At 34.2% G+C, this 25,385-nt stretch overlaps 6 protein-coding genes across 6 annotated transcripts; 3 read left to right on the top strand and 3 right to left on the bottom strand.

The window, feature by feature from the left end:
* Positions 1–1,394: 1,394 nt before the first annotated feature.
* LOC148310416 (eukaryotic translation initiation factor 2-alpha kinase 1-like) lies at positions 1,395–4,771 on the top strand. The gene is made up of 3 exons (XM_088258549.1): positions 1,395–1,615; positions 1,697–2,976; positions 3,990–4,771. The coding sequence occupies exons 1-3, from the start codon at positions 1,549–1,551 to the stop codon at positions 4,350–4,352; spliced, it is 1,710 nt and encodes a 569-aa protein (XP_088114675.1). The 5' UTR covers positions 1,395–1,548; the 3' UTR covers positions 4,353–4,771.
* A 2,510-nt stretch (positions 4,772–7,281) lies between these two features.
* On the bottom strand, positions 7,282–12,867 carry Ahcy (adenosylhomocysteinase). The gene is made up of 4 exons (XM_088258550.1): positions 12,674–12,867; positions 10,006–10,196; positions 8,477–8,629; positions 7,282–8,323 (listed from the first exon to the last, which is right to left on the bottom strand). Exons 1-4 carry the CDS (start codon positions 12,696–12,698, stop codon positions 7,394–7,396), a joined length of 1,299 nt encoding a protein of 432 aa, XP_088114676.1. The 5' UTR covers positions 12,699–12,867; the 3' UTR covers positions 7,282–7,393.
* Positions 12,868–13,510: 643 nt separating this feature from the next.
* Positions 13,511–17,703, top strand: VhaAC39-1 (V-type proton ATPase subunit VhaAC39-1). Its single transcript, XM_088258536.1, has 4 exons — positions 13,511–13,703; positions 14,062–14,570; positions 15,555–15,809; positions 16,695–17,703. Exons 1-4 carry the CDS (start codon positions 13,583–13,585, stop codon positions 16,854–16,856), a joined length of 1,047 nt encoding a protein of 348 aa, XP_088114662.1. The 5' UTR covers positions 13,511–13,582; the 3' UTR covers positions 16,857–17,703.
* On the bottom strand, positions 17,695–18,940 carry THG (tRNA-histidine guanylyltransferase). Its single transcript, XM_088258537.1, has 2 exons — positions 18,236–18,940; positions 17,695–18,059 (listed from the first exon to the last, which is right to left on the bottom strand). The coding sequence occupies exons 1-2, from the start codon at positions 18,809–18,811 to the stop codon at positions 17,715–17,717; spliced, it is 921 nt and encodes a 306-aa protein (XP_088114663.1). The 5' UTR covers positions 18,812–18,940; the 3' UTR covers positions 17,695–17,714.
* A 459-nt stretch (positions 18,941–19,399) lies between these two features.
* Positions 19,400–23,431, top strand: Wwox (WW domain-containing oxidoreductase). The gene is made up of 6 exons (XM_088258535.1): positions 19,400–19,559; positions 19,774–20,014; positions 20,167–20,432; positions 21,238–21,417; positions 21,884–22,145; positions 23,141–23,431. Exons 1-6 carry the CDS (start codon positions 19,465–19,467, stop codon positions 23,357–23,359), a joined length of 1,263 nt encoding a protein of 420 aa, XP_088114661.1. The 5' UTR covers positions 19,400–19,464; the 3' UTR covers positions 23,360–23,431.
* Positions 23,432–23,575: 144 nt separating this feature from the next.
* Positions 23,576–24,966, bottom strand: LOC148310411 (succinate dehydrogenase assembly factor 4, mitochondrial-like). The gene is made up of 2 exons (XM_088258538.1): positions 24,798–24,966; positions 23,576–24,717 (listed from the first exon to the last, which is right to left on the bottom strand). Exons 1-2 carry the CDS (start codon positions 24,847–24,849, stop codon positions 24,458–24,460), a joined length of 312 nt encoding a protein of 103 aa, XP_088114664.1. The 5' UTR covers positions 24,850–24,966; the 3' UTR covers positions 23,576–24,457.
* Between the last annotated feature and the right edge of the window lie 419 nt (positions 24,967–25,385).

Here is a 25,385-nt window from a genome sequence, read left to right as displayed (position 1 = left end):
AGAAAAAATATAAGGTAAGAAGAATGTTTAAAAGAATTAAATGATAATACAAATGAGAAAATTTAAAAAACGAGAAAAAAAATTAAGCATGTATAAAAGAAACGTTTATGAGGCGAATGCAATTGGAAAAAGGAGCAGAGGAAGACCGAGAAAAACTTGGCATGATCAGGTATGCCAAATACTTGAAAGCGGTCAGGTTAGGAGTCGAAATAATCTGCGGGTCTGTATAAGGAGATGCATGAACGTGGAAGAGGCGAAAATATTTGTAAAGACAGAGTGGTGTGGCGTTCTATTATCTCAGCCTACCTCTGCGGGAAGCGCGGTGATGGTTAGTTAGTTTTAAACCCTTGAAAGGAAAAATAAGAAGATGATAGGTGCAATATAAGTTGGCAGCATTTATTTAGCTAACTTCAATCCATCGATTGGGACCAAATAGAACAATTTTTTCAATTCGAAAAGTTGAATTGAGTAACGTCAGGGGGGGTCGACTCGTAAACGCCAGATTGTTCAAAAAACGACCAGAAATGACGAGATACACTAATACACTAACAAAAACACCAAAACGGGAACGAAAAATACGAGATACCAACAAGTTGTTCAAATATTTCAAATAAATATAGACAAACTATGGCTATAGACAATTATCAATAGAAAAATAGAAATCCGTATATGAAGAACTTGATAATATTGAGTATTATGCCAAAGTTAAAGTTAAATTTTGCGTATGAAAGTGTAGTTTTTCTTACTTGACACAACGCTCCCTTGAACTTCTACAGCACCCCCCAAATGCAAAAAATTTAAAAACGCCTAGCCAGACTTCCGAAACGCCCACAAAGAGGCGCTGGCACCCCCGTTAAGAAACATAACTTCAGGAAGTGGAGGGCACTCTTTCCGCCCTTTTAAAATATTGTATTTTCTAGAATTTTAAATTTAATATAGTAATTTGAAAATTCTATCGTTTTTGTTTTTGTTGAAAAGTCTTATATTAATACATAGTTTGAGATAATAATTTCAAAAAAATTACCATTACCATTTACCATTGTAAGGCTGAGTTGAGTAACCATAATTAATCGCCTGAACTCTTTTTATAAATGTCGCGTTTTAGCCGTGACCTTTCTATTTTTGTTTACACTGAAATAAATAAATTTAGATAGTGAAATATCTTCTTTGTAATATTAATATTATAATTTTGAAAATATGTAATACAACAAATTTCAATATAAATACCACTTAACCTGAAAAATGAATGATAAATATTTCGGCGGGTGGATTCGACATTCAGCTGCGGCGAAGTCACGCCCAGCCGGGAGCTTAGTACTTCTAGCCCTTTACGTCACTTCTGGCCGCTGGCGAATATCACTTCTAGCCATAAAAAATCGAGGCAGTTGGCGGTCTTTATATAAATTAGTTAATCTGTGGTAACGTCAAGCGAGATGTCAAATAGATACGTTATAACCTAGAAAATATTGTTTAATAATTGTAGAGAACTACAAATAGCTTAAATTTGTGTAGCAGTTTCGTAACAGATATACATAGTTTTTATTTGAAATGGATTCCATCAACGATAGTAAAATAGACTGGAATCAGCTCTCTACAGTGCAATCTTTCGATAAAGGTAAATTTCATTATTTTGATGATAAAATATAATGTATTTATATTACCTGCATAGTACAATAGAGTTTATATATGTTTTTAGGTTCAAATGAGAGCAACGAAATATGTAATTCTACTCAACTGATTGGCGGTGAACTGATGAGAAGATCTGTACCGACAGTCAGCATTCCTATCAATCTCTTAATTCAATCCCTTATACGACAATTATGCAAAATGCTAGAAAAGGATCACGAGCGGGCCACTAATTTATATGATTCAATTTGTGAAAAGTTACATCACATGAAGTTGTTGGATAAAACCTATTCGATGGGTGAATTTGAGATAATGAGGTCTCAATACCAAATGGCTCTAGAACACTTAGTGAAGGTGGCTAGCGGAACCGAGTTTCCTGCGGCAAATCATTCTGTGTTTCCCATTCCTTCTTCTTCAGACTATGAGTGGTCTCGTTATCATAGGGAATTTGAGGAACTTTTGTTTATTGCCAAGGGAGGTTTTGGAAAAGTGTTCAAGGCGAGACATAGACTCGATGGCGTGGAATATGCCGTGAAAAAAGTCTTTATCAAGTCCCGCGATTTAAATTCAGTATTAAACCATTTATCGGAAGTTAAAACTTTAGCCAGCTTAGACCATCCAAATATAGTATCCTACAAATCCGCTTGGCTAGAGCCCCTCGTGGAGCCACAGGGGGACGGCGACACCGAGAGTGTTGACATGGCCAAGGAAAGCTACACCGAGTACACCTCCAGTTACTTATCCAACCATCAGACCAGCTGTGAGGAATCAGATTTCCAGATTTCTTTCCATAAAAGCGAAAAAGTGGAAGAAATAGAAAGATACGATTCCTGGCATCGGATATCTTGCAAAGATCTTTGTAAGCTTGACGAAAGTAAGAGGGAACATAGAATTATTGAGGCGTCACAAATCAACCTAAAGTGGGCCACACTGTACATTCAAATGTCACTGTGCCAGAGGACCTTAAAGTGTTGGTTACAGGAAAGGAACCAGTTGTGCTCCAATCTAGAGAGTCCGATTCGTCCCATGGAGAGTCCTCTGCCATATCCTACCAACATTCCCGCTATTCACCCCGAGGACCAATTTCTTACCAGCTTATCCAATATCGCGACAGTGATGGACATATTTGCGCAGCTCACAAATGGACTCCACTACATTCACGGCTGCGGGATAATCCACCATGATATAAAACCTAGTAATGTATTTGTGGGGCGTTTGGGATCGGCACTGAGTGTTCAGTTAGGAGACTTCGGGTTGGCATGCCCGCTGCAGAAATCTCACGGAGGAGTCGCAATCGGGACACGCTTGTACGCTGCTCCGGAACAGTTGGAAGGCAAATGTGATTTGAAGGTTGGTGATAATATTTTTTTATAGATAACTTTGTATACTTTTATAGATAAGTTGATTAAGAAGGATATATTCAAAACTTTAAAGGAGTATTAGCTGGTTTAAGTCATCATTTTCCTCTTCTAACATTTATCTGCATCAATACTGCATAAGGAACTGCTTTTTATGAATGCAGTATTGTCTTGATCATTATTTATATAAAGAAAAAGTGATCATTTCATATACTGTAAGTTGAATAATTTATTAAGATTAGAATTTTTTTGTCCGGTTGTTCATATAAGAATATCAATGTTTTAAATTATCATCCCCTCCCGGTGATATGTACATTGTACAGCACGACTTTTCAAATGAGAATGCTAGTATAAAATATAATAGATACGGGCTCAGAATTTTTGTATTCCTCCGTAGTATAATCATGTATTACTTGAAAGTATTGTAATATAAAGTTATTCATTTGCAGCGACGGAAATAAATAATTTGTGAAAAAATTGGTAATAAAATCACCATTTGTAAGTATACGCGTTTGTCGTAACGTATTTACTCTGCCAGTAGTGCGCAGATTGTCTTACGCGGCGGTCATGTCGCTATGCTAGCTATTGCGGCTACTTGCGATGTATTTTTTTCCTTATTTTCAGATCTAACCAGAGCTAACATTACAAAATTGTTAAAAATTTTTTGAAAAACAATTGTTTCAACTCCAACTTGGTCAATAAAAGCAACATTTAGGAATATTCACATTTTTCATGTTTTTAAACCACATTTTCATATGGTGTACAAAATACATATCACCGGTACACGCGGAAGTTTTTAGTACCGTAAGGGAAGGGTTAACATACGTTTTATAGTCTTATTATGAAATTCAACAGTAGACTATTAAAAAAAAAATCATTGTTTAATTATTATATATGCAACCATTTAATTTTTATGAAAAATAACAGGTTTAAGATGCTGTTTAAGATTTATTTTTTGGAATAATGCAATATTGTACCATTTGTAATAATTGACTTTTTTTGCAGAGCGATCTCTTTAGCATTGGTATAATTCTTTTGGAGATGATGGAATCCTTTAATACTGAAATGGAGAAAGTTAAAAGACTAGAAGAACTCCGGAGTGGTAACATTCCAGCCCACGTCACCGCCAACTGCCCTAAACTGGCACACATCATGGGGAAACTGGTCCAAATCTGTCCCAGTAAGAGGATCGACACATCGCAACTGCTGCAGTTACTACTGGAACTTAAAGACAACAAAGACGAGACCATCAGGAAATTACGGGAAGAGTTGAAAACACTTCATGCAGATCTTCATTCTAAGAATGAGGAATTGAATGCCAAAGACGATGAGATTGCAAAACTTAAATTGCTTCTAGAAAGTCGATAGCGATAATCGGTTTTCAACTAAGTGAACAATTTTGTTTATATATAAACAAATAACATTTGAAGTACGTTTTGAATAATACGTATTATGTTCTTGAATAAATGTTTGCAGTTTAGCAAAAAAGGGTAAACCTGCGCTGTGTGATGAGTAGACAACCGAGTATGCTGTATTATAAAAGGCATACTAGCCTAATAAACATGTTTGATAAAAAATAATTGTGAGCAGGTTCTGAAAAAATACCGATGAAATAAGATGAATGCAATACAGAAGACCTGTTGATGCCCGTCAACAGTCCTACTTGTCTTGATTAGTTTTATTATCACAGGAGCAAATGCGATGATGCTCCTCAGTGGCTTGGACTTAGAAATTGGTCACTGCTGACTAATACATCTAGATCCTAACCCTGAAGATAGAAACAAAGTTGAATAGTATGTATCTTGTGCGTTGAACTAAGGTGAAAAATAATGAACACTCACTTTTAAAAAAAAAGAGGAATGATGCAAAAATGATAGTGGTATGTGCAAGGTAAAGAATTGTGCATCCAAAATATCAGATGTTTAAGGGAGTCGAATCAGTTTCTTTTCAGAATCTTCTGCAAAAGTAAACAAATTTATTTGACAAAATAATTCTATGACAAGTTACTAAAAACTGGTCATGAAATATTTGTAAGAAAATAACTTATTGGTCTCTCCTTAACATTTGACATTCTGGATAAATGATTCTTTACCATGAACATATCTTCTTTGACAATGCCGAGGGTTGAGCATGTCTGTAGAATGTAAAAAGGGGTGCTATCATAGTTTCATACAAAGATGTAGAGACTAAGAGGAAGAATAAAAAACTTTTACCGTTGACTGTATATGTACGTATGAGGATGTGTCAAAAATTACAATACAGCGAATGAGAATTTTAAAGCCAATTCTAAATGTGATATTATGTTATTGAAGTATCCCCTCTATTTGTGATCTGACCGCAAAATGGTTACTTTATACGTTAATCATAGAACAATGACAGATGTTAAAAAAATGCATACATATTTACTTTTTTGCTCTTCTAAAAGACCTTATTGTTAATGTAAAAAAGCCATTTAATGATACAAAAATATTTTCTTTTCATTAGTTTTGTAAATATGAATGATTGTACGACTATGAATGGACGACTGATGAATGTGTAAAATTCACTTTTTTGAAGTCAATTTTAGTTTAAAAAAAAACTGCCATATAATGGCTTTTTTTATGGTTCTGATTTATAATTAACTATTATTTTATTAATCTCTAAGCTGCTCGATTTCGAGTGTCAAACTTTCCATCCCGTGCTGGATTATTTTATATTACAATATTTTTGACAAAAAAAGCATATTTTTGCCTATTTTTTGTAGTGAAACTTTCGGATATCCATCATAGATGTTCACAGTACACAATGCACTTTACTTATTGTTTTTATGGTGTATTTACACAAAAATATTAACATTTACGGACTTGCGGCCTAATGTATGGCGGCTGTATAGAAGACGCGGCTGTCGTATCTGCGGAGCACGAGCCGACCGGAAGTATTCACGATAAAGTTGACACTAAATTAAAATAATTTTGATATTTTATGACAATAAATCAAAGAGAACTAATTTATCCATGCCTCGAATCAAATTTAAGTGCAAAAAATTATCCACAGGTGTTGATATAAGTACGTTGTAAGTTGAAAAACGACTATGCATGCGATCCGCAGTCAACGGTACTTCTATAAAAAACGACAATAGATGCGATCCGCAGCTTACGGGTTAACTTGATAAAAGTCATATGCGTCGTTGTTCTATGATCATGTCAATGTGTGTAAAAATACAGTGCATTAAATACAGTGCAAAATACTCGATTATCCAGTGTATGTATTAGGGAAAAAATATATGCGAGTGAAAGAGTCAGGAATTAACAGTGATTGAACTGATATTTCGAAATATGTAGTAACCTTTTTTTACTTTGAGACTATGTACTTACCATACCTGTTACCATGTTAAAGTACATACATATTTGTATAACTTTCTAAGAAAGAAAATACATATAGGCTTTACAAATCAATATCATTTCAGATACTTACCTATTTATTGTATATATTGTTTAACTATTATCGGATCATTATTTACAATTTTATATGGAGAAGTGAAATTACTAAAATGAGGTATTTTGGACAATGCAACCTTTTTATTTAGTGTTTTAAAAAATCTTGCCAGAAATAGAAAGTCAGTTGGCAAGCAACAATTTAAATATACCTAATATAAATAATGCCAAAACAATGAAAAATTCAATAGAGCAGTATTCAATATTTATTGTAGATGTCTCAGAGATGACGCAATCTTATGCAAAATGTTAGAGTGATGTTGTCACCCATAATTTCAAGTCTATGTGAAGAGCTTGGAATAAGCTCTTGGTGATTAAACTGAGATTTCAAAATAATTGCAGTATTTCTAAGATCTGCCATATGATGTTTCTAAGATCTGCCATATGATTTATAAAAATAATAAATTAAAATAAAGTAAAATGTGATGTTTGAAAATAATAAAAAAATAATAGAAATATGACTTAATACTGTATGTGTTATGTAAGGGTGTTTATAGGATATGAACCTAGACTCATTTCTTGCCCTATACATTTACTCGAGGTAAAGAAAAAATGTCCGCCTCCGTAGTGTAATGGTCAGCACGCTCGGCTACCGTTCTGGAGGACCCGGGTTCGATTCCCAGGGGGGGTAAGAATAAATATGAGTGATTTTTTCACTGTAATATTTATTCAATATTACCCTGGACTGGTACTTGAAGCGGAGGGCTGATCACCTTTCCTTCATGTGTAAACGATCACTGCGTTTATATAACGCAGTGCCCTATGCACCATTGGTGTGCGGATAAGGGTTTTATTTTATTATTATTAAAGTAAAAAAAAGGTAATATAGTTTATCAAGTATATTTTATTCGAGAAAATAAATAAACATTTTATTTACAGACAGTTGCGTAAAAAAATGTTCATATACCCGTGACATGAGTTTAGGAATATTGTTCTTTAGTAACGGTACATATCAGGCTTGAAGGGACCTTCGACGGGGACATGAAGGTAGGCTGACTGCTTGGGAGTTAGCTGGGTCAACTTCACTCCGAGGTGTTCGAGGTGAAGTCTCGCCACTTCCTCGTCCAACTTCTTGGGCAGGGTGTGCACGCCGATCGCGTAGTCCTCAGGCTTGGTCCACAGCTCAATCTGCGCCAGCACCTGGTTGGTAAAGGAATTGGACATCACGAAGGAGGAGTGTCCCGTGGCACAACCGAGGTTCACCAGTCGCCCTTCGGCTAACAGGATTATGTGATTACCATTGTCTAACGTGTACCGGTCTACTTGGGGTTTGATGTTGACTTTCTTGACGGCATTCTTCTCCAGCCAGGCAACATCAATTTCGCAGTCGAAGTGTCCAATATTGCACACAACACTATCATCGCGCATACTCAGGAAATGACCTTTAGTGATGATGTCCTCGCAGCCAGTGGCTGTTACGAAGATTTGTGCCTCCCTTGCGGCGTCTTCCATGGTGGTGACCTCGAAGCCCTCCATGGCGGCTTGCATGGCGCTGATGGGGTCAATCTCGGTGACTAGGACTCGCCCCCCGAAATTACGCAGCGAGTGCGCACAGCCCTTTCCCACATCTCCGTAGCCGGCGACAACGCATACCTTACCCGCAATCATGACATCGGTGGCGCGCTTGATACCATCCACCAACGACTCACGGCACCCGTAGAGGTTATCAAACTTGCTCTTTGTTACTGAGTCGTTGACATTGATAGCCGGGACCTTCAGTATTCCGTTCTTGAACATCCTGTAGAGATTATGAACTCCGGTGGTGGTCTCTTCGGTGATTCCCTTAATTCCTTCCATGAATTGAGGAAATTTAGCATGGACGAGGTTGGTGAGGTCTCCACCATCATCCAAAATCATATTCAGAGGCTGAAACACAAAAATTTAGGTAATTTATCATTTAAAAAAAAAAATGTTCAAAAAATCAGAATAAATAAAATATTAGCAAAAAGTAATAATATGTGTTTAAAAAATGCTAAAACCAGATTTAATATCACATATATACATGAGATATGATAGTACCTTTCCATCGGGGAAGACAAGTGTCTGCTCGATACACCATGAGTATTCTTCCTCTGTCTCTCCCTTCCAGGCGTACACGGGAACTCCTGTAGCAGCGATGGCAGCAGCTGCCTGGTCCTGGGTACTGAAGATATTACAGCTTGACCATTGGACCTGCGCAAATAACATCATGTTTTGTATAAATTCATTTGATAAATTGACAATTTACAAACAAGCGGTTTTTTCATCAACCCTGACACTAATTAGAATACTAATTAGGGTTGTATACTAATCAAATGTAATCCTAAACCCAACTGAGATCTGTACAATGTTTTTTGGCATCTTCGCTGTATCAAAAGTAAGACAATAGAATGATTATAAGCGGCTCCGCTCTCTTCCAACAGTATGTTAAAGACACTTTTAAGCATTTCCTGCAAACAATGTGTTAAGGAAAACATATAAATGTTTTACGAGATGTCTCAATAAATAAGGAAATGATTAAAAAAAAAAACATTTGAACTATTATATTGTCAGCTATCAAAAACAATTAGCACCACGAGATATTTTATCTCCCAGTATGTTACGAAATGATTAAACATGATTGCTTTATGCGTAATATAGCATGGTGTTACGAAATACTTATTTTGTTCACAAAGTTCATCAGATTTGACCTTACGATGTAACCAGTGACGTATCCTGTTTGACGCAAAATATTAAATAAAAATGTCTGCAAAAATAATAAATGATGAACTATGATAAGATTTGTTTTGACCTTTACATGCTACTGTCATACTTTTTGAGTATGGGTATTTATCCCACCTTTATAATATGGTAAACTAAATAGAGATGCGCCTCGCATGAAGAGCTTTTCAAATCATGGACCTCATTTGAAAAAATTATTTAAACATTGTACATGGCATATAACTTTATAAAATAAATAATTTTCTTGGAATAAATTAGGATTAATCTAGAATATTCCATTATGAAATAATAATTTTAATTTGCCTGACAACAATATTGTGTATACGAGATGATTAATTTTATTTCAAATAGTATCCGAATTAAAACACAAACATCATATAACAGACGTTAATGATTAAGAATCACTTATTAGGTTATTGATAGAGGATTTTTTTTGGCATATTTAGATAATTGACTTTACATTTTTTCTTTAATAAAGGCTTTTTTAAAGTAGTTATTTTTAAGAAATTTAACTTTTTTAACTAGTTATTTTTAATAAATACATTTTTTAATAAATCATGAACAACCAACACTTTTTCAGAAAACATAGTGGAAGAATGACACCAAACTGTTTTAATGTACAACCATTTTTTTTTTGCAAAATATTATATAATACACTTTGATATTCTTGTCTGTCGAATATTTTAAGTTGGGACTAGAAGAATGTCATATTTTTTAATTTTCCTAATAGGTACCAGTAAAAATAGTTACTGGGGTCTCCCCTTCTAATAATTCTACAGATAAATCTGTTAAGGTGCAAATTCATATGATTGATGAATTTTAATGTTTTATTGAATTTTTTATAATACCTCGGCTCCCAATTCTGTCAGTGTTTCGATGAGCACCGCAGTCTGGATGGTCATGTGGAGACAGCCGGCGATGCGAGCCCCCTTCAGAATCTTGGAAGGTCCATACTTCCTTCTGCACGCCATGAGCCCCGGCATCTCGTTCTCAGCGCAGATGATCTCTTTGCGGCCCCAGTCCGCCAGAGACATATCGGCTGAATTGGTAAATAAATGTTTCTTGAATATTTTTTATAGACACTTTGTGGCACATTTAATAAAATAAAATTACAATTATGTTTTTAACCACTTTTATTTTTGGTACTTTATTTCAACCGGTTTCGACAAGAATCTTGCCATCTTCAGGAATAGACATGTACATATAATGTACTGTGTTGGAGAAAATTACCAAAAATAAAAGTGGTTAAAAAAAGTTCTAGTTTTATTTTATAAAATTTTCGAAAATATAAGTTTAAATTTTTTATAGGCCTTTGTAATAAACTATATTTGGTTACTCTATGTCGTCTTGGGTTCGATTTCCAAGCGGTAAAGATGATTTAAAAGTAATATTTTCACTCTTATATTTACCAAATATCCGGCCTTCATGAAACTTATTTTATTTTAAAATAACCTTTTTCTGTTTTGAATATTGAAAGCATTAACTTTGTGGATCTGTTTTGAATATTGAAAGCATTAACTTCGTGGATCATATTGATATATTATTTTGAGAAATAAAAAGACTTTGTTTTTTGATCCACTCACATGTGAGTGAACCTTTTTTTGTTTAAAAAAAACTACATTTAAGTTTTGTACTGACATTCCTTGATGGAACTGCATTTTATATAACAAAACAACAACTATAATTTTTTCCACTTTTATTATTTTATTTAACCAGCGACCGGGTTTCGTCATTACCGACATCATCAGACTGGTCTGTTAATTTATTTAATTTTTATATTTTAATACATAATTATTGGTTCTGGAAATATTTTATACTATATTTCATTAAACATGTTTTTGAACAAAAACTCTACTATGGTACTTAAATGTTTTCTTAGTTTTTATTTACTATGAAGAATGATTATCACCCAATTGCTGAAATTTAAACGTTGTTCACTAAATACTAGTCGCTTTCAAACAGAAATAGCTATGTTCAAAATTTCGATGATTAGAGATGTTTCTAGAGAAACAAAAAAAAAACTCAAAAAACATTTTCTCTCCAAAAAAAGACAATATGGATAACTTAACAATAGAAAGGGTATTACTGATAATTACTAGAAAAGATTACTGATGAAAATAGTCTTGGAAAACAGACAACTATTAATTAATCCGATTATTGACAAATTAGAGGAACGTGGAATTATGATGTCGAAGCAAACTGTTTAACATTATCATCAAGATTTTGGTTATAATTCGACAACCGTCTAAAAAGCCAAAATTGATCATAAAATGTTGCAAAATACAGAAATTAAACTAATGGTATTTAGAAATCACTTTATTAATTAATAAACTTTTAAATAACTAATAAAATTGAATAATCATAAAGATATCAAAGGAAGGATGAAAGTAGACTGAATGCAGTCGAAATGCGATTTTTCAGAATGTGCGCCAAAACAATGTATGATAGATGTTTGAATGGAAATAATGCAGGGCTGAGAGAAGCATTATTGATAAAATTCAGAAAGGTATGTTGCAATGGTTTGGGCATGTGAATCGAATGAGTGAAGGAAGAACAGTACAAAAATTTTTGAGGCGAATGTAGTTGGTAATAGAACCAGAGAAAGACAGAGGAAAACTTGGCATGATCAAGTAATTCAAATACTTGAAAGTGGCCAGGTAAGGTAAGTTGTAATAATTGGCGGGTATGTATGAGGAGATTCATTAATGTGGAAGAGGCAAAGATTGTTTGCAAAGACAGATTGGTGTGGCATTCTATTCTCTCTGCCTACCCCTGCGGAGAGCGATGTGATGGTTGGTTAGTTAGTTTTAATTATCTTGTTGCATTTTTGTCTTCTATAGTATCAACAAAGAAGGCTCAAAAAGTAAAAGGAAAAGTTGCATCATCATTTTAATAGTTAAATATCCAACGCCGATGAGAATTTGGTCCATATGTTGGAGAGGGGGGACAGCCGTTTATTACTGAAGGAATTATCAAAAGGTGCAATACAAAAATATTAAAAATAATTCAAAGATTATTGCCCCATTTCGCAGAATGATTTTGTAGAGGTGAAAAAAAAAATTGCGCAAGATCAGCCACCATACCACGCGGCTAAATTAGTTTTAAAAAATCTGATGGGAGTAAAATACTATATTGTTGGACTTCCTGAACATGAAAAAAGTGTTAAATTAATGAAAGTATTTAAAAAGAAATTCCATCACGATTTAAAAAAAAAATAATCAGGAAATTGAAAATAATAGATGCCGGTAAAACTATTTGGTGTTGAAGATGCACAAATTGGTTATTAAAATTAATGAAAAGGTCGGATGAATTCTGGGCACAATAGAGAAATATAAAAAAAATCAGCATGATAAATCGAGAATTAATGTATTACGAGAGAATTTAACCTAGTACGTAGCGGTTATAATATCTTGATAAGTATTAATTAATACACAAAACAATAACTATAGTACTCTAAAATATAAATAGAGCGTATTAAATGTATAAATAAAATTATTATTCATATTCGATACTTACCAACTTTGTACGGTGGCTTAACCATGTTTTTAAGTTAACTTTGTATTTTCAAATATGAAAATATTACCACGAAATCAACCGTGGTACGAAAGCAAGTTAGCTGAAAACACGAAACTTTGTAGCCGGTTCCCCGCAAGCAGCGAACACCACGTGCAGAAAGAAGAAGGAAAATGAAGAACAAAGTTTATATATGTGAAGACACTCCGCGCGCCTCGACGTTTTTATGTTTCCGTGTATTATTTTTATCTCTAGCCAGTGTTGCAATTGTGCAACTAATTTTTTTTACACGTACTTATCTGAATAAAGGTTGTGCAGGATTCTGAGTAGTCTTAAAAATTACAATATACCCATGATTTACATAAAGGTGGAGACTGACCGGAGCATTTCGTCGTAACATAACGTCGTAACATCGCTCGCGGAGCATCCGAAACTATGGATGGAGCGCTCGGTTCGCTGTACTGACGACTGCCTGAATGCTCGCATCGTAACGTGTTACGTTACGACGAAATGCTCCGGCCAGTCTCCACCTTAAACTTTACATAATAAACTTGATATTTATGATCTGTTTTAGTTTTATCACTGTTCACATGCTTTCTGAATTTTTTGATCCTATTTTTTTCATATTGTCCTAGTGTTGTGTACCCGGAATTTAAAAAAAATAGCGACTGACCTGAAATTTAACCAAGTCACTATAAAATTACCAGAGGTGAATTAATTGCATCAAGATTGTCGAAGGATTTGAAAATATCCTTGTACGTAGGCTCTTAATTATTCATAGACAATATTTATTATTGATTATTTTGTACGTCTTGCTGGTAATGGAAAGTCTATGGAAATATCATATGATCTGTTTGTGGGTGAGGCGAGAGTCTGTCAATTTTTCATCGCAATTTTTTAAGATCTTCGAAGATGAAGGGCTGCTTGTTTAATATTGATGGTGGATATCTTGAGGGGCTATGCCGAGGATTCAAGTGTGGTATTCTGAAGCATGCAGACTATCTAAATCTCGTACAATGCGAAACTTTGGAAGGTAATATTTTTGATGTTCACATAGTGCCATCCTTTTTCCCTTATAAAATTAAAATATATATAATTTGTTTAATCAATTCTCTGACTCGATTATAGTTACGGTGTGAATTTTATTTTATTTCCTTTATGTATCTAATGAGTCCTTGAAAATTCAGTTACTAAATATAGGACCTAGACCCAGATTGTACCATATTTTAAATGTCCAACTTGCTATTTTACTCTGAAACCCCACTGATTTTATCCCAAGATGCTGTAATATGAATTTCTACCTTGTCCTCTTCCTTTTATCTTATCTGCTATTAGAATAGATATCCATTCCTATATGCATCGTAGTAAACAAGGTATTAATTTTGTTTCAGATTTGAAGCTTCACCTGCAGGGAACAGACTACGGCAGTTTCCTAGCAAATGAGCCCAGTCCACTCTCGGTGTCCACCATTGATGACAAACTTCGTGAGAAGTTGGTTATTGAGTTTCAGCACATGCGCAACCACGCAGTGGAGCCGCTCTCCACCTTCTTGGATTTCATCACTTACAGCTATATGATCGATAACATTATCTTGCTCATTACGGGGACCCTGCATCAGCGTCCGATCTCCGAGTTGATTCCCAAGTGTCACCCGCTGGGTTCCTTCGAGCAGATGGAAGCCATCCACGTGGCGGCCACTCCGGCCGAGCTGTACAATGCCGTGTTGGTGGACACTCCGCTGGCTCCCTTCTTTGTCGACTGCATCAGCGAGCAGGATTTGGATGAGATGAACATTGAGATCATCCGTAACACACTGTACAAGGCTTACCTCGAGGCTTTCCATGCCTTTTGTAAGGAGATTGGGGGCACCACTGCTGACTCTATGTGCGAGATTTTGGCTGTTAGTATTTCTTCAATTTTCTTATTCAGTTTTTTTTTTTTAATGATATTTGTTGGTATAAGGAGAGACCGTAAATATTTGTACAATTATTATTTAATTTTGATTTTAAATCTTCACCCCGGTTTGCAGGGTGCTCTTTCGTATTTACAAAATTATGATTCCTTGTCATTGTCTTTGATTCCTTTGTAATTTCACTTTCATATTTGCTTTGAAATTGTTGTTTTTATCAAATATCAATACGCAACCTAATTTAACAACTTCCCCGAATTTTATCTCTCACTACCATCTATTGATAAGAATGATCGTAATTTAACAAAGGAAACTTAAAGATATGATGAATTGGGCTCTTAATATCAAGGGGGATGCTTACATGACTAGTTTCAAGAACTACAGATGTTCTCATCAACTAGTGAAAATAAAAACTGGAAACAGTTTATATTTTCACCTGTTGATGAGAACAATTTTAGTTCTCGAAACTAGTAGTGTTTACATTAACAAACTCAAAATGGTCCTATACGAGGGTTTTATTTTTATATATGAATCATCATGTTATTTAAAAAAGTTTTTGCCAAATCAATCCTTTACAAAAGCTTCTAGTTATGACTGCTCACTGATAAGAAATGTTGAGCATTATTATTATTTTTTAATATATAAGATAGGCTCTTGTCTGTGTGGCAGTTTTCCACCGTTCTCTGTCCAAAGTCAGGTTTTTCAGATCTTTATAGGACATGATGACTTCTCTTTAACTGATCTACATAACTCTTTCTTGGTCGTCCTCTTCCTCCATTTCTTTCTATTTTCCCTATCATTGTAGTGAAGCAGGATATATCTTATCAACTTCACTGTTCTATTTTTATGTTTTTTTTTATTCGTCAATTATTTGTCAATTTTACTGACTATCCCTGTCAGAGTCTACGAAGTAAAGATGTCTCACTAAAATTGTACACATTGAAGAATTGAATTTAATGACTGCAATGATTTCAGTTTGAAGCGGACCGTCGTGCCATAATTATCACCATCAACTCCTTTGGCACGGAGCTGTCCAAAGATGACCGAGCCAAGTTGTATCCGCGCTGCGGCAAGCTCCACCCTGACGGGCTCGCTGCACTGGCTAGAGCCGATGACTACGAGCAGGTGAAGGCCGTGGCCGAGTACTACGCCGAGTACTCCGCACTCTTCGAGGGAGCTGGCAACAATGCAGGAGACAAGACTCTGGAAGACAAGTTTTTCGAACATGAGGCAAGTCAATTTTTTTTAGATCTCACATACAGATTACATATATACAGTTGTAATTTACAACATGCCCTCATTGGGATTTTCGGTGCTAAGTACATGTTTCACTGTACTTATTTAACAAATAAATTTTTGGTTACTTGTCCGCCAATCATGGATGGTGTGTGAATGAATTTTATGTATTCTGAATTTTATTTTTTGTTATATAGCATCGAATATGCCAAATATGTACTTGAAAGTGGTCAGGTTAGGAGTCGTAACAATCGGCGGGTATGTATGAGGAGATGCATGAACGTGGAAGAGGCGAAGAATGTTTGCAAAGACAGAGTGATGTGGCGTTCTATTCTGTCTGCCTACACCTGCGGTGAAGCGGCGTAATGGTTAGTTAGTTATATAGCATTATTGGCCTACTTTTGGAAAGGTTGATGTTGAAAATAACAATCAGGTTTATCAAGAAACATTCTGGTTGTTTTTGTTTCATATATGATTAAGCATATTTTATTTCCTGATAAGTAATTTGGGTGTAACATATTTATATTAGCTTTTTGATCCAAGCATTTCTGTCTCATGAAGTTGGACTAGATCCGCTGTTGAACTAGAGACAACCTAAAGTTCCATTTGTTCAATTTGAACCCTTATCCGCACCCCAATGGTGCATAGGGCACTGCATCATATAAACGCAGTGTTATCTTTGATCGCTAACACACTAAGGAAAGGTGATCAGCCCTACGCTTCAGGTACCAGTCCAGGGTAATATATAATAAATACTAGAGTGAAAAAATCACTGATATTTATTAGACCCCCTCTCGGAATCGAACCCGGGACCTCCAGTATGGAAGCCGAGCGCGCTGACCATAAAATTACTATTTCAAAATTGTTTTCTATTTGCAGGTTCGTCTCAATGTCCACGCTTTCCTTCAACAGTTTCACTTTGGAGTGTTCTACTCTTACTTGAAGCTCAAGGAGCAAGAGTGCCGTAACATCGTCTGGATTAGTGAATGTGTTGCCCAGAAACACAGGGCCAAGATTGACAACTACATCCCTATCTTCTAACTTAGCTATAATTTGGAAGCGGAATTAATGGTTGCACTTACAAAGTATTATTCAGCAGCTGAATTACGTTCTGGCACACCATGTATATAAAATCCGATGAATGTTTATAATAATATGTAAATCTTATTTATGGCTTAACTGTATTCTCTTAGTATACAAATATGCAGTATTTCATTTTATTCTTGTTAACTACAAAAAATACAATAATAAACATGTACCGTCAATTGGATGTTATATATCAAGATAAATAATAGAGATACATAAACAGATAATAAAGAAACATAAAGTTATAAACAATTATCGATATTGATTAATTGTTCAGTGCAACCCTCATGATAAAAGTATGTATATCAGTATTTAAATGAAAAAAATCACAATTATTATAAATGTGTACATAAACATTGTTCTTAAATATTTTATTTGAAATGTTATATCACTTCCTCCGAATGTTCATAAAATTATACCTACATTTTAAAATAGTAATTAGTTTCAATTCAGTGTTGTACTAATTTGAATACACTCCTTATTTATGTTGAACAAATAAATTAACTTTTATTGTACTGTATTTATATTTTGAATTATAATAAAGTTTTGGTGACAATTTGTACTATGGTACATATAAACTGTTCACATTCCATAATGTTAAATTGCTGAAGCAAAATTGAGATTTTCAAATAAAAGAGTTTAATATATTATTAGTTAATGTTTTAAAATACAATACGGTTCTTTATGAGTACAGAATTAGAAAATCTTTGTATTAAAACACTGTTCTACAACTATTATAACTGTAGACTACTAGAAAATGTATATAAGAATAAATAATCAATAAAATTCGTTATTATCTGCGTTCATTTTTATTTATTCAATTTCAATTTCTTTATTTATATGATGCTTCCTTTTTTTACATAGTTGCTCATTGACAAGTGGAGTAATATTATTTTGTATGTCAAACGATTCGCAGTCTTTATTCTTGGGGTCTAACAACTCGGCGTGATTCTTCCAAAAGCTGTCCTGGATCATGTCTTGATGGACATCTACAATAACTCTTCTCTTCTTGCTAATAACAGGATCGAGGACTTCCTTCCTGAGAAGTGTTGTTCCCTTCCTGTACATGATAGGCTCATTGTTATAATTAATTTGAAACTTACTAAACAGAATTTCATTTTTATCCGATGCGTAAGTTCCACTCAAAAATGTTTCAGCCTAAAAATAAATAAAAAAAAACATTAACATACAACATATTCAAATTTTCATTTTTTATTGCAGCAGCTTCTTCAAACCCTTATCCGCACCTCAATGGTGCATAGGGCACTGCATCATAAAAACGCAGTGTTGCAACAGCTTATATACTAATGCAATACATAGATATTAAATAGTACCTCTGCCGGAGTCATGGAGTCATTTAATACTAAGTTCCAAAATGTTGTATTGTAAAGATTGTTAATATGGACGTCAGCCTGACGCCAGCTTAGGTAGTCGATAAGGTTTTGGTCTGAAGGGTATAGGACTGATCTTCCATCAAATGCTGGAGGGTATAATAATTTCTGTTCTCCAAAATATTGAGCCCAGTTGAATACATAAGCTGATGCGAATAAACTGGCAACTGTGGAAATTAATTTATGGGTGCGACGATTATAAACCTGCGTATCTTTCTTAAATATGAACGAGTATTCATCACTTTGACCATAAGCCAATACAATATCTTGGAATTCATTCATGACACTCAAAGCGCAACGATTCATTAAACTTAGTCCTCTTGAATCATTGGGCTTCGTAAAGTTATGTTTATCAGCGAATTTATGAAATCCTTTTCCGTCAATCCTAATCACAATCCAACAATTTTGCAATAAGCTTTCTTGAACTTCGTAATCTTTAACGTATTCATATTTACTATTCGCCATGTTTCTAAATGAAAACGATCGGAAAAAATTGTTGATTATTGAAATTGTTTTCATGTCTTCATGGCTTGTTACCACATCGACAATGAGGAATTATAGGTTGCAAAATAATAGCCCAGTAAAAATTGGGTAAAATCAAATATACGGCAGAATGATAAACATGACGGTCACATGGCCATAGATGACAGCTGTCATCGGGCGGGGTGTGTTGCGTTGATAGTTCTGATCCTCATCAAAGCCTATGTTTATGTTCAGTTTTTTATTGGGCGATCGCTTTCTCTCTTTTCAGTGGGTACGAATAATGAAACGTTGGGCACAACGCACCACAAAACAAGAGTTTGTGTAAATTTTCATGCACAAAAAACTTGGAATGACGTTTTCCAATTTTTTCTTCTTTTTGATTACCTTACGTTTAAATGACTGTAATCTAGTTATGACTATTGCAATATTGCTTATTATTTTTCTACTTAGGCGAGATCTTCAAAAGTTTCAAAACGTTTTTCATATTCGATATTACTATACTTTCGTGCAATACATGAGTAAAAATTCTAATCAAGAATACTCGTCTCGAAATTGGTACTAAAGCGAAAACTTCATATTTATCCGCTGAGGGTGATTGTTCGACGAAGTGAACGATCCCCGTCTGACACAAATGTCAAACGTCAAACGACGAGAAGGGGGGTATTTTCCAGTTATAAAAAAGATAAACAATGCCTATAAATATACCTGACTCCGACAGTGAAGATGAATTACCACCAGGCTGGGAAGAAAGAGCTACTCAGGATGGTTGCGTTTATTTTGTCAAGTAATAATTTTTATTAAGCGAAGATTTACCTTAAAATATTCAATTGGGTTAAAGATGGTCTTTTCTTTATCTAGATATCGTTATATGATGTCATAAATATTTTGTTTTCGAAATTATCTATTTGTTTATTATAAAGTAGTAAAACTATTGACGTCAATCAAATTTAAGTATAGTCATACGTCATAACAGTTTATTTTCGTGCATATTCTTCCAGTCATTCGACAAAAGGAACTCAATGGACACACCCGAGAACGGGTAGGAAAAAGTTTGTTACAGATGAACTGCCATACGGGTGGGAAAAGAAGATAGATAAAGAAACGGGGAAAACTGTCTTTGTTGATACTGAAAATGAGAGGCAAACATTTACAGACCCGAGACTAGCATTTGCAACAGAAGAAAAAAATCACAAGGATGATTTCAGACAACGGTTTGATTCCTCCACAATCGCTTTCCAGGTTCTGAATTCTATTTATATTTCAACAAAATGTGAATTTCTCGTTGTAAGAGAAAAGTATTTTTGTATTCTCTCAAAAAAGTTAGTTTTATATAAATTTTTTTGAACCTTATAATAAAAGTAATGTTAATTAATAAATTATATTTTTTAAAGGTTTTACATGGGCGTGATCTCACTGGTAAAACAGCTCTTATCACTGGATCCAATACAGGAATCGGTTTCGAGACAGCTCGAACTCTTTCTCGTCACGGATGTAAGGTTATTATGGCCTGCAGGAATATGGAAGAAACCAAAAAAGCAATTAGTCTCATCACAACCGAGAAAAAAAAGGCTGGTCAGCTATGCATTCCCATGAAACTGGATCTATCTTCTCTCAATGATGTTCGAACATTTGCAGAAAATTGTAAAAGTCAAATAAAGTGAGTTAAAAATATATTATTTGTATACAACATACTATCGTATTTATGGTAACTGCAGACAGATGGTAGAATTCCATATTGAATTGTTGGATAATATATCCAAAATTAAACACGGTTATTGGATTGAATTCTACTTTCATTTACATATACATAAACGATAATAAAAGACATTATCAAACACACACAGTGTTTGATAATGTCTTAATAAGACAAAACGCGTCACATATTATCACATATGTATATGTATTATTTCCTGATGTTTTATATGAAATGTAATATTATTCTTCGCGGGTTACCAATCTGTGTGATGATTGGTTTGCTTCTTTCATGGTAAGTCACCACCCATCGCTGTCCTAGACTCGTATCTTCAATTCGGCGTACCCGTAACAGCGCATATTGGAGTTAATTTGGTCTATATAATTACGGCGGGGTTGTCCTCTGTAGATTGTGCTTTCGCACATGCCCTCTGCTATCGTAAGAAACAGGCCTGGGTATTTTATATTATGGCTTATCCATTTGGCTCGCTGTTGTGTTACTTTATTTAGTAAGCATCTGGACTCCCCAGCCCTACTTAGTACCTCGTTTTTCCCTGCATATTTCGACTAATGCGCCTGGAGTACCACATCTCAAATTTCTTTACTTATTTGATATTTTAATTAAGTGTTTAAAATTATAGATTAGGAAAAAAAAATGGTCATGTCTTCTACTGTGTACTCTTTGGAATGTTGGTTAAAGGATTTAACCATTTCACAGATGATATTTTAGTGATTTTTTTGTTGTTGCAAATAATTTACTTTAATTACAGAAAGATAGATATGCTGATCCTAAATGCGGGCGTTTTTGGATTACCATATTCTGTAACAGAGGACAATTATGAAACTACTTTCCAAGTAAATCACCTTTCTCATCTCTACCTTGCTCTGATGCTGGAGTCCATACTTTTTCCAGGATCTCGAGTAATATTCGTTTCCTCCGAATCACACAGGTAATCATTCTATTAAACTTAAATACATAATAATTACTACAAAGTCCGTCGTAAGTATTTTGTATTTTTCTGATGTGTGTTATGAATTTAATTATAATAATTTTGGTGGGGTAATAAAAAATCCATTTGATATCTCTTTAAACCACTGCATTTTTAATCACTAATTCAGTTGTATGAGTGGGACAGAAAAACATTGTGGCAACACGGTTAAAAACAAGATAAAACACTCTCCTTACCATCCATTGTTTACTTTGTGTAATACCACTTATTTGTGACTACTTATTAACACTTATTTGTGACTACTTATCACTATTTTTTTTACACTTATTTGGATGGTAAGGAGAGTGTTTTATTACCATACCACAAAGTTATCAATGCTTTTGATATACAAAATATAAAAAAAAACAAGATAATTTTGTGATCATAATGAGGTGCAATGATCTGAAAGTTGCCATTAATATTTCAGGTTTGCAAACTTAGTTTGTAATGATACTTTGTCAGCGGATGTTCTCTCCCCCGGACCAGACCAGTATGGAACTATGATGGCATATAATAACTCGAAGCTTTGTAATGTGCTCTGCGCCAGAGTGCTCGCAGGAAAATGGACGGCAAGGAAAATTTATGTAAATGCTTTACATCCAGGAAATATGGTGTCTTCTAATATAAGCAGAAATTGGTGGTTGTATAGGCTTATATTTACCCTTGTAAGACCATTTACAAAGTCACTGGTGAGTGCCCAATAAAATATTGTAGGTTTTTTATTATTATGGTGGTAAGGAAAATATCAACAAAATATATTCTAGAAAAAAGGTTTTTTAAATTTTATAATGGCAGTATTTTCTTGATTGTTTAAATTTATGAAGGAAAGGTGATCAGTTCTGCACTTCTCTGTAAATTTTATTACATTATACCAGGGATGGCATAACCAGGGATGGATAAGTTAAAAATCATCTTAACCGCTTGAACATTTAATAGATAAGATTATTTTCATTTAACTTCTCTTCTTCTTCGCGATTAAAAGATAAGCTACTGCGGTTTTAACTATATTTTGATTGACATATACGTGCGAGCAGTTATTTTAATCAATGAACTTTATTAACCCTAGGTCCACCGCAAATAAAATCTACCAATAGCTACCGTTCTGGTTCCAATGGACCCTTATGTAAAATATGGTACTTTCTTTACTTGCAATCCTCATGTACGTTATCTCCATAAAATTTACATATTATATTGAAAGTTTTAATACAACTAATGTTAACTTCGGAGCAGGTCCTTTGGACCCGCTTAGTAGACGGAGGGTTAAATCAGAACTACGAAATCAAATTTAGTGAAGAAATAACTGCTGCATGTGTAAGAATCAACACCACTAACTATGAACCTTGCATAGAAAAATTATAGTTCATTGAAATTTCGCTTGTAATTTTGAATGTTAATGAAACTTGTTAGCATTTATTTTAATTACTGAACCTATGTGACCCGTGTCGTGGATTTTTCATTAGAAAAAAATCAAATTTGACCCACTTGCGAAAAAGGTTCACCATCCCTGGACTATACATAGTCAACCTTGGCTGGTGAGGCTATATCTCATACAGATTTAGCCTGACTCTTCCTCTTCCTTCATATGAGCATCAAGTTGTAAAGCGAGCGTGATGAAATAAAAACTTATTTTAATTTGAAACAAATTGGAAAAATGCATTTTATTAATATATTCTTTTAATTGCAGCAACAGGCAGCTAGCACCAGTGTATATTGTGCAACTGCTCTGGAGTTAGAAGAGACAACGGGACTATATTTCAATAACTGTTACCCTTGTGACATGAGCAATTCGGCAAAAGATGATGAACTTGCTGTTAAGCTGTTTGATATTTGTATCAATATGATACAACGCAAGATAAGTGGAACTGAACTGGCAATGTACTCAGAACAAAGCTCAAGCAAATAAGTGTTAAATAAATTTATCAAGACTGTTACGTAATATACTAACCAAAATTATTATTTATTTTTCTGTTTCCAACCCTCATCCGCACCCCGATAGTGCACACATATTACATAAAACTACTGTTTTTTTTTACTTTCAATTACATAAAAGCAAAGTGATCAGCTCTACGTTTTAAGTGGTCCAGGTTTGTATAAAATGATATAAAATAAATACTAAGAGTAAAAATCACAAATATTTATTTTGAGCCCCCTGGATTTTGAACCCGGAACCTCCAGCATGGTAGTCAAATGTGCTAACCATTACACTATGGAGGTGGAATAAGTTACCCAGAATGAATTATTTTATAAATGTAAATAAGTATATGTGAAAATATTTATTTCCTAACGATGACAGTGTTTTTGAATGCAAAATGATATTAGTAATCTCTTATTTATATTTAAATAAAACTAAACAAAATGTGATGTATTTTTATCTTCATTCTTCACCTTCTTTATCCTACTTGCAGACAATCCTCTGTAATAGAAGCTGTGCGGGTAATTGAATATTTTTATTTATTTATTTTAATGGTAGGGACTGACCGGAGCCATTTCGTTGTAACGTAACACATTACGATGCGAGCATTCATATAGTCAGTACAGCGAGCCGAGCGCTACATCCATAGTTTCGGATGCTTGCCGCGAGTGATGTTACAACAAAATGCTCCGTTCAGTCTATTTATAAATTAAAAACAAAAGATGCAATAGATTTTGGAGTTTAAAAAATGGAATTTTTTACAAATTCACACAAATGTCAACGTAGGTGGATAGACGCTCGACTGTGAAACTGGCATTCCTGATTATGGTGAAACTAGCAAGCCTTTAAAATCAAGTCTTTCGAATAAAAATACATGGAACTATTATTGAAAACATACATACGATTTATATAAATTCAATATAATATTGATAACAAAATATTAAGAACAATTTCTCTTACAATAAAAACATTCGTCTAGATATTAAAATAAAGAAGGTAATAATATTTGGAATCAGCATGGCGAATCCAAATGATAAAGGATCTCTATATTAGAACAATACAGAGATTTTTTATAATTCTATGAGATTGCTAGAAGTCTGACACTCTTCCTTTCCTCTCCCAATCACCGTATCGAGTTGGTTCTGGTCCCTTTGGTCCGTTGACTTCCCCAGTGTGAGGGTTGATATTGTTAGGCCATGGCTTCAAAGGTTCTTTCTCTTGATATGGATGGTCGAAAGGCTGTTCATCTAATCTTCCTAAAGGAGCTTTCTCCCTTAATTTGTTTTTAAATTCCTTCATTTTAGGACTCATTGGCTTTTCTGTTTCCGATGAGAAATATCTCGAAATAACTGCAATAAAAAATCAGACAAATATCGAATATAACGACGTAATAAACGTGATGAATTAATTATCACAAATACATTCTTACCGGGAAGATATTGACGACCAACGAGTCGACGGACATTCGATGTCAAGCTCATTTTAAAGCTTAATCAACTCCAAGCAATATTTGCGCGTCCAATTAAATCTTAATTGATAGAAACTATAAAGAGATATTATAAAACACTTGACACATCGAATTATTCATAAACAAATCTGAATATTGCTCAGTTATCTTTGTTAGGTTACCGTACTGCTTTAGATCATAGATAAAAAAATTAACTAGTTCGTTTAACCTTTAGCCGCACAGTGGTCTTTTACGGGACCGCAGATTTGCGTCGTTTAATGCCCACCGGTCCTATACAGGACCGGTAATTGTGACGCATTTCGAAATTGGATTACACTGATTTCTGACAAAAGTATTCAAAATATGAATTTAAGCTTACGTAAATAATTTCAGATGCCGATCCATCATTTTATTTTTTGTTCCGATAAATATTTTACTCATGATGCGTAATATTAGTGTCTATACCTGCATTACAAAGTTGACTCTTGTTTTTTTAGATGGATTGTAATAAAAAAATGCTGCTTTATTATGACAAATTACAAACAATATTTTATTTTGATAATGCTTTTA

Source organism: Brachycentrus maculatus, unplaced genomic scaffold, assembly GCF_059751285.1.
Source record: "Brachycentrus maculatus isolate JH-2025_06_01 unplaced genomic scaffold, ASM5975128v1 h1tg000097l, whole genome shotgun sequence".
Taxonomy (NCBI): Eukaryota; Metazoa; Arthropoda; class Insecta; order Trichoptera; family Brachycentridae; genus Brachycentrus; species Brachycentrus maculatus.
This window is presented reverse-complemented; position numbering and strand designations above follow the sequence as displayed.

Coding starts and splice junctions, on each gene's coding strand:
- THG (XM_088258537.1), bottom strand. CDS start 18,811: ATGAAAACAATTTCAATAATCAACAATTTTTTCCGATCGTTTTCATTT. Junction 18,060..18,235: donor ACTCCATGACTCCGGCAGAG/GTACTATTTAAT, acceptor ATTTATTTTTAG/GCTGAAACATTTTTGAGTGG.
- LOC148310416 (XM_088258549.1), top strand. CDS start 1,549: ATGGATTCCATCAACGATAGTAAAATAGACTGGAATCAGCTCTCTACA. Junction 1,616..1,696: donor AGTGCAATCTTTCGATAAAG/GTAAATTTCATT, acceptor ATATGTTTTTAG/GTTCAAATGAGAGCAACGAA. Junction 2,977..3,989: donor AAGGCAAATGTGATTTGAAG/GTTGGTGATAAT, acceptor CTTTTTTTGCAG/AGCGATCTCTTTAGCATTGG.
- Ahcy (XM_088258550.1), bottom strand. CDS start 12,698: ATGGTTAAGCCACCGTACAAAGTTG. Junction 10,197..12,673: donor TAAGCCACCGTACAAAGTTG/GTAAGTATCGAA, acceptor TTACCAATTCAG/CCGATATGTCTCTGGCGGAC. Junction 8,630..10,005: donor TGACAGAATTGGGAGCCGAG/GTATTATAAAAA, acceptor TTATTTGCGCAG/GTCCAATGGTCAAGCTGTAA.
- LOC148310411 (XM_088258538.1), bottom strand. CDS start 24,849: ATGAGCTTGACATCGAATGTCCGTCGACTCGTTGGTCGTCAATATCTT. Junction 24,718..24,797: donor TGGTCGTCAATATCTTCCCG/GTAAGAATGTAT, acceptor TTTTTATTGCAG/TTATTTCGAGATATTTCTCA.
- Wwox (XM_088258535.1), top strand. CDS start 19,465: ATGCCTATAAATATACCTGACTCCGACAGTGAAGATGAATTACCACCA. Junction 21,418..21,883: donor GTTTCCTCCGAATCACACAG/GTAATCATTCTA, acceptor TTAATATTTCAG/GTTTGCAAACTTAGTTTGTA. Junction 22,146..23,140: donor GACCATTTACAAAGTCACTG/GTGAGTGCCCAA, acceptor TTTTAATTGCAG/CAACAGGCAGCTAGCACCAG.
- VhaAC39-1 (XM_088258536.1), top strand. CDS start 13,583: ATGAAGGGCTGCTTGTTTAATATTGATGGTGGATATCTTGAGGGGCTA. Junction 14,571..15,554: donor CTATGTGCGAGATTTTGGCT/GTTAGTATTTCT, acceptor CAATGATTTCAG/TTTGAAGCGGACCGTCGTGC. Junction 15,810..16,694: donor ACAAGTTTTTCGAACATGAG/GCAAGTCAATTT, acceptor TTCTATTTGCAG/GTTCGTCTCAATGTCCACGC.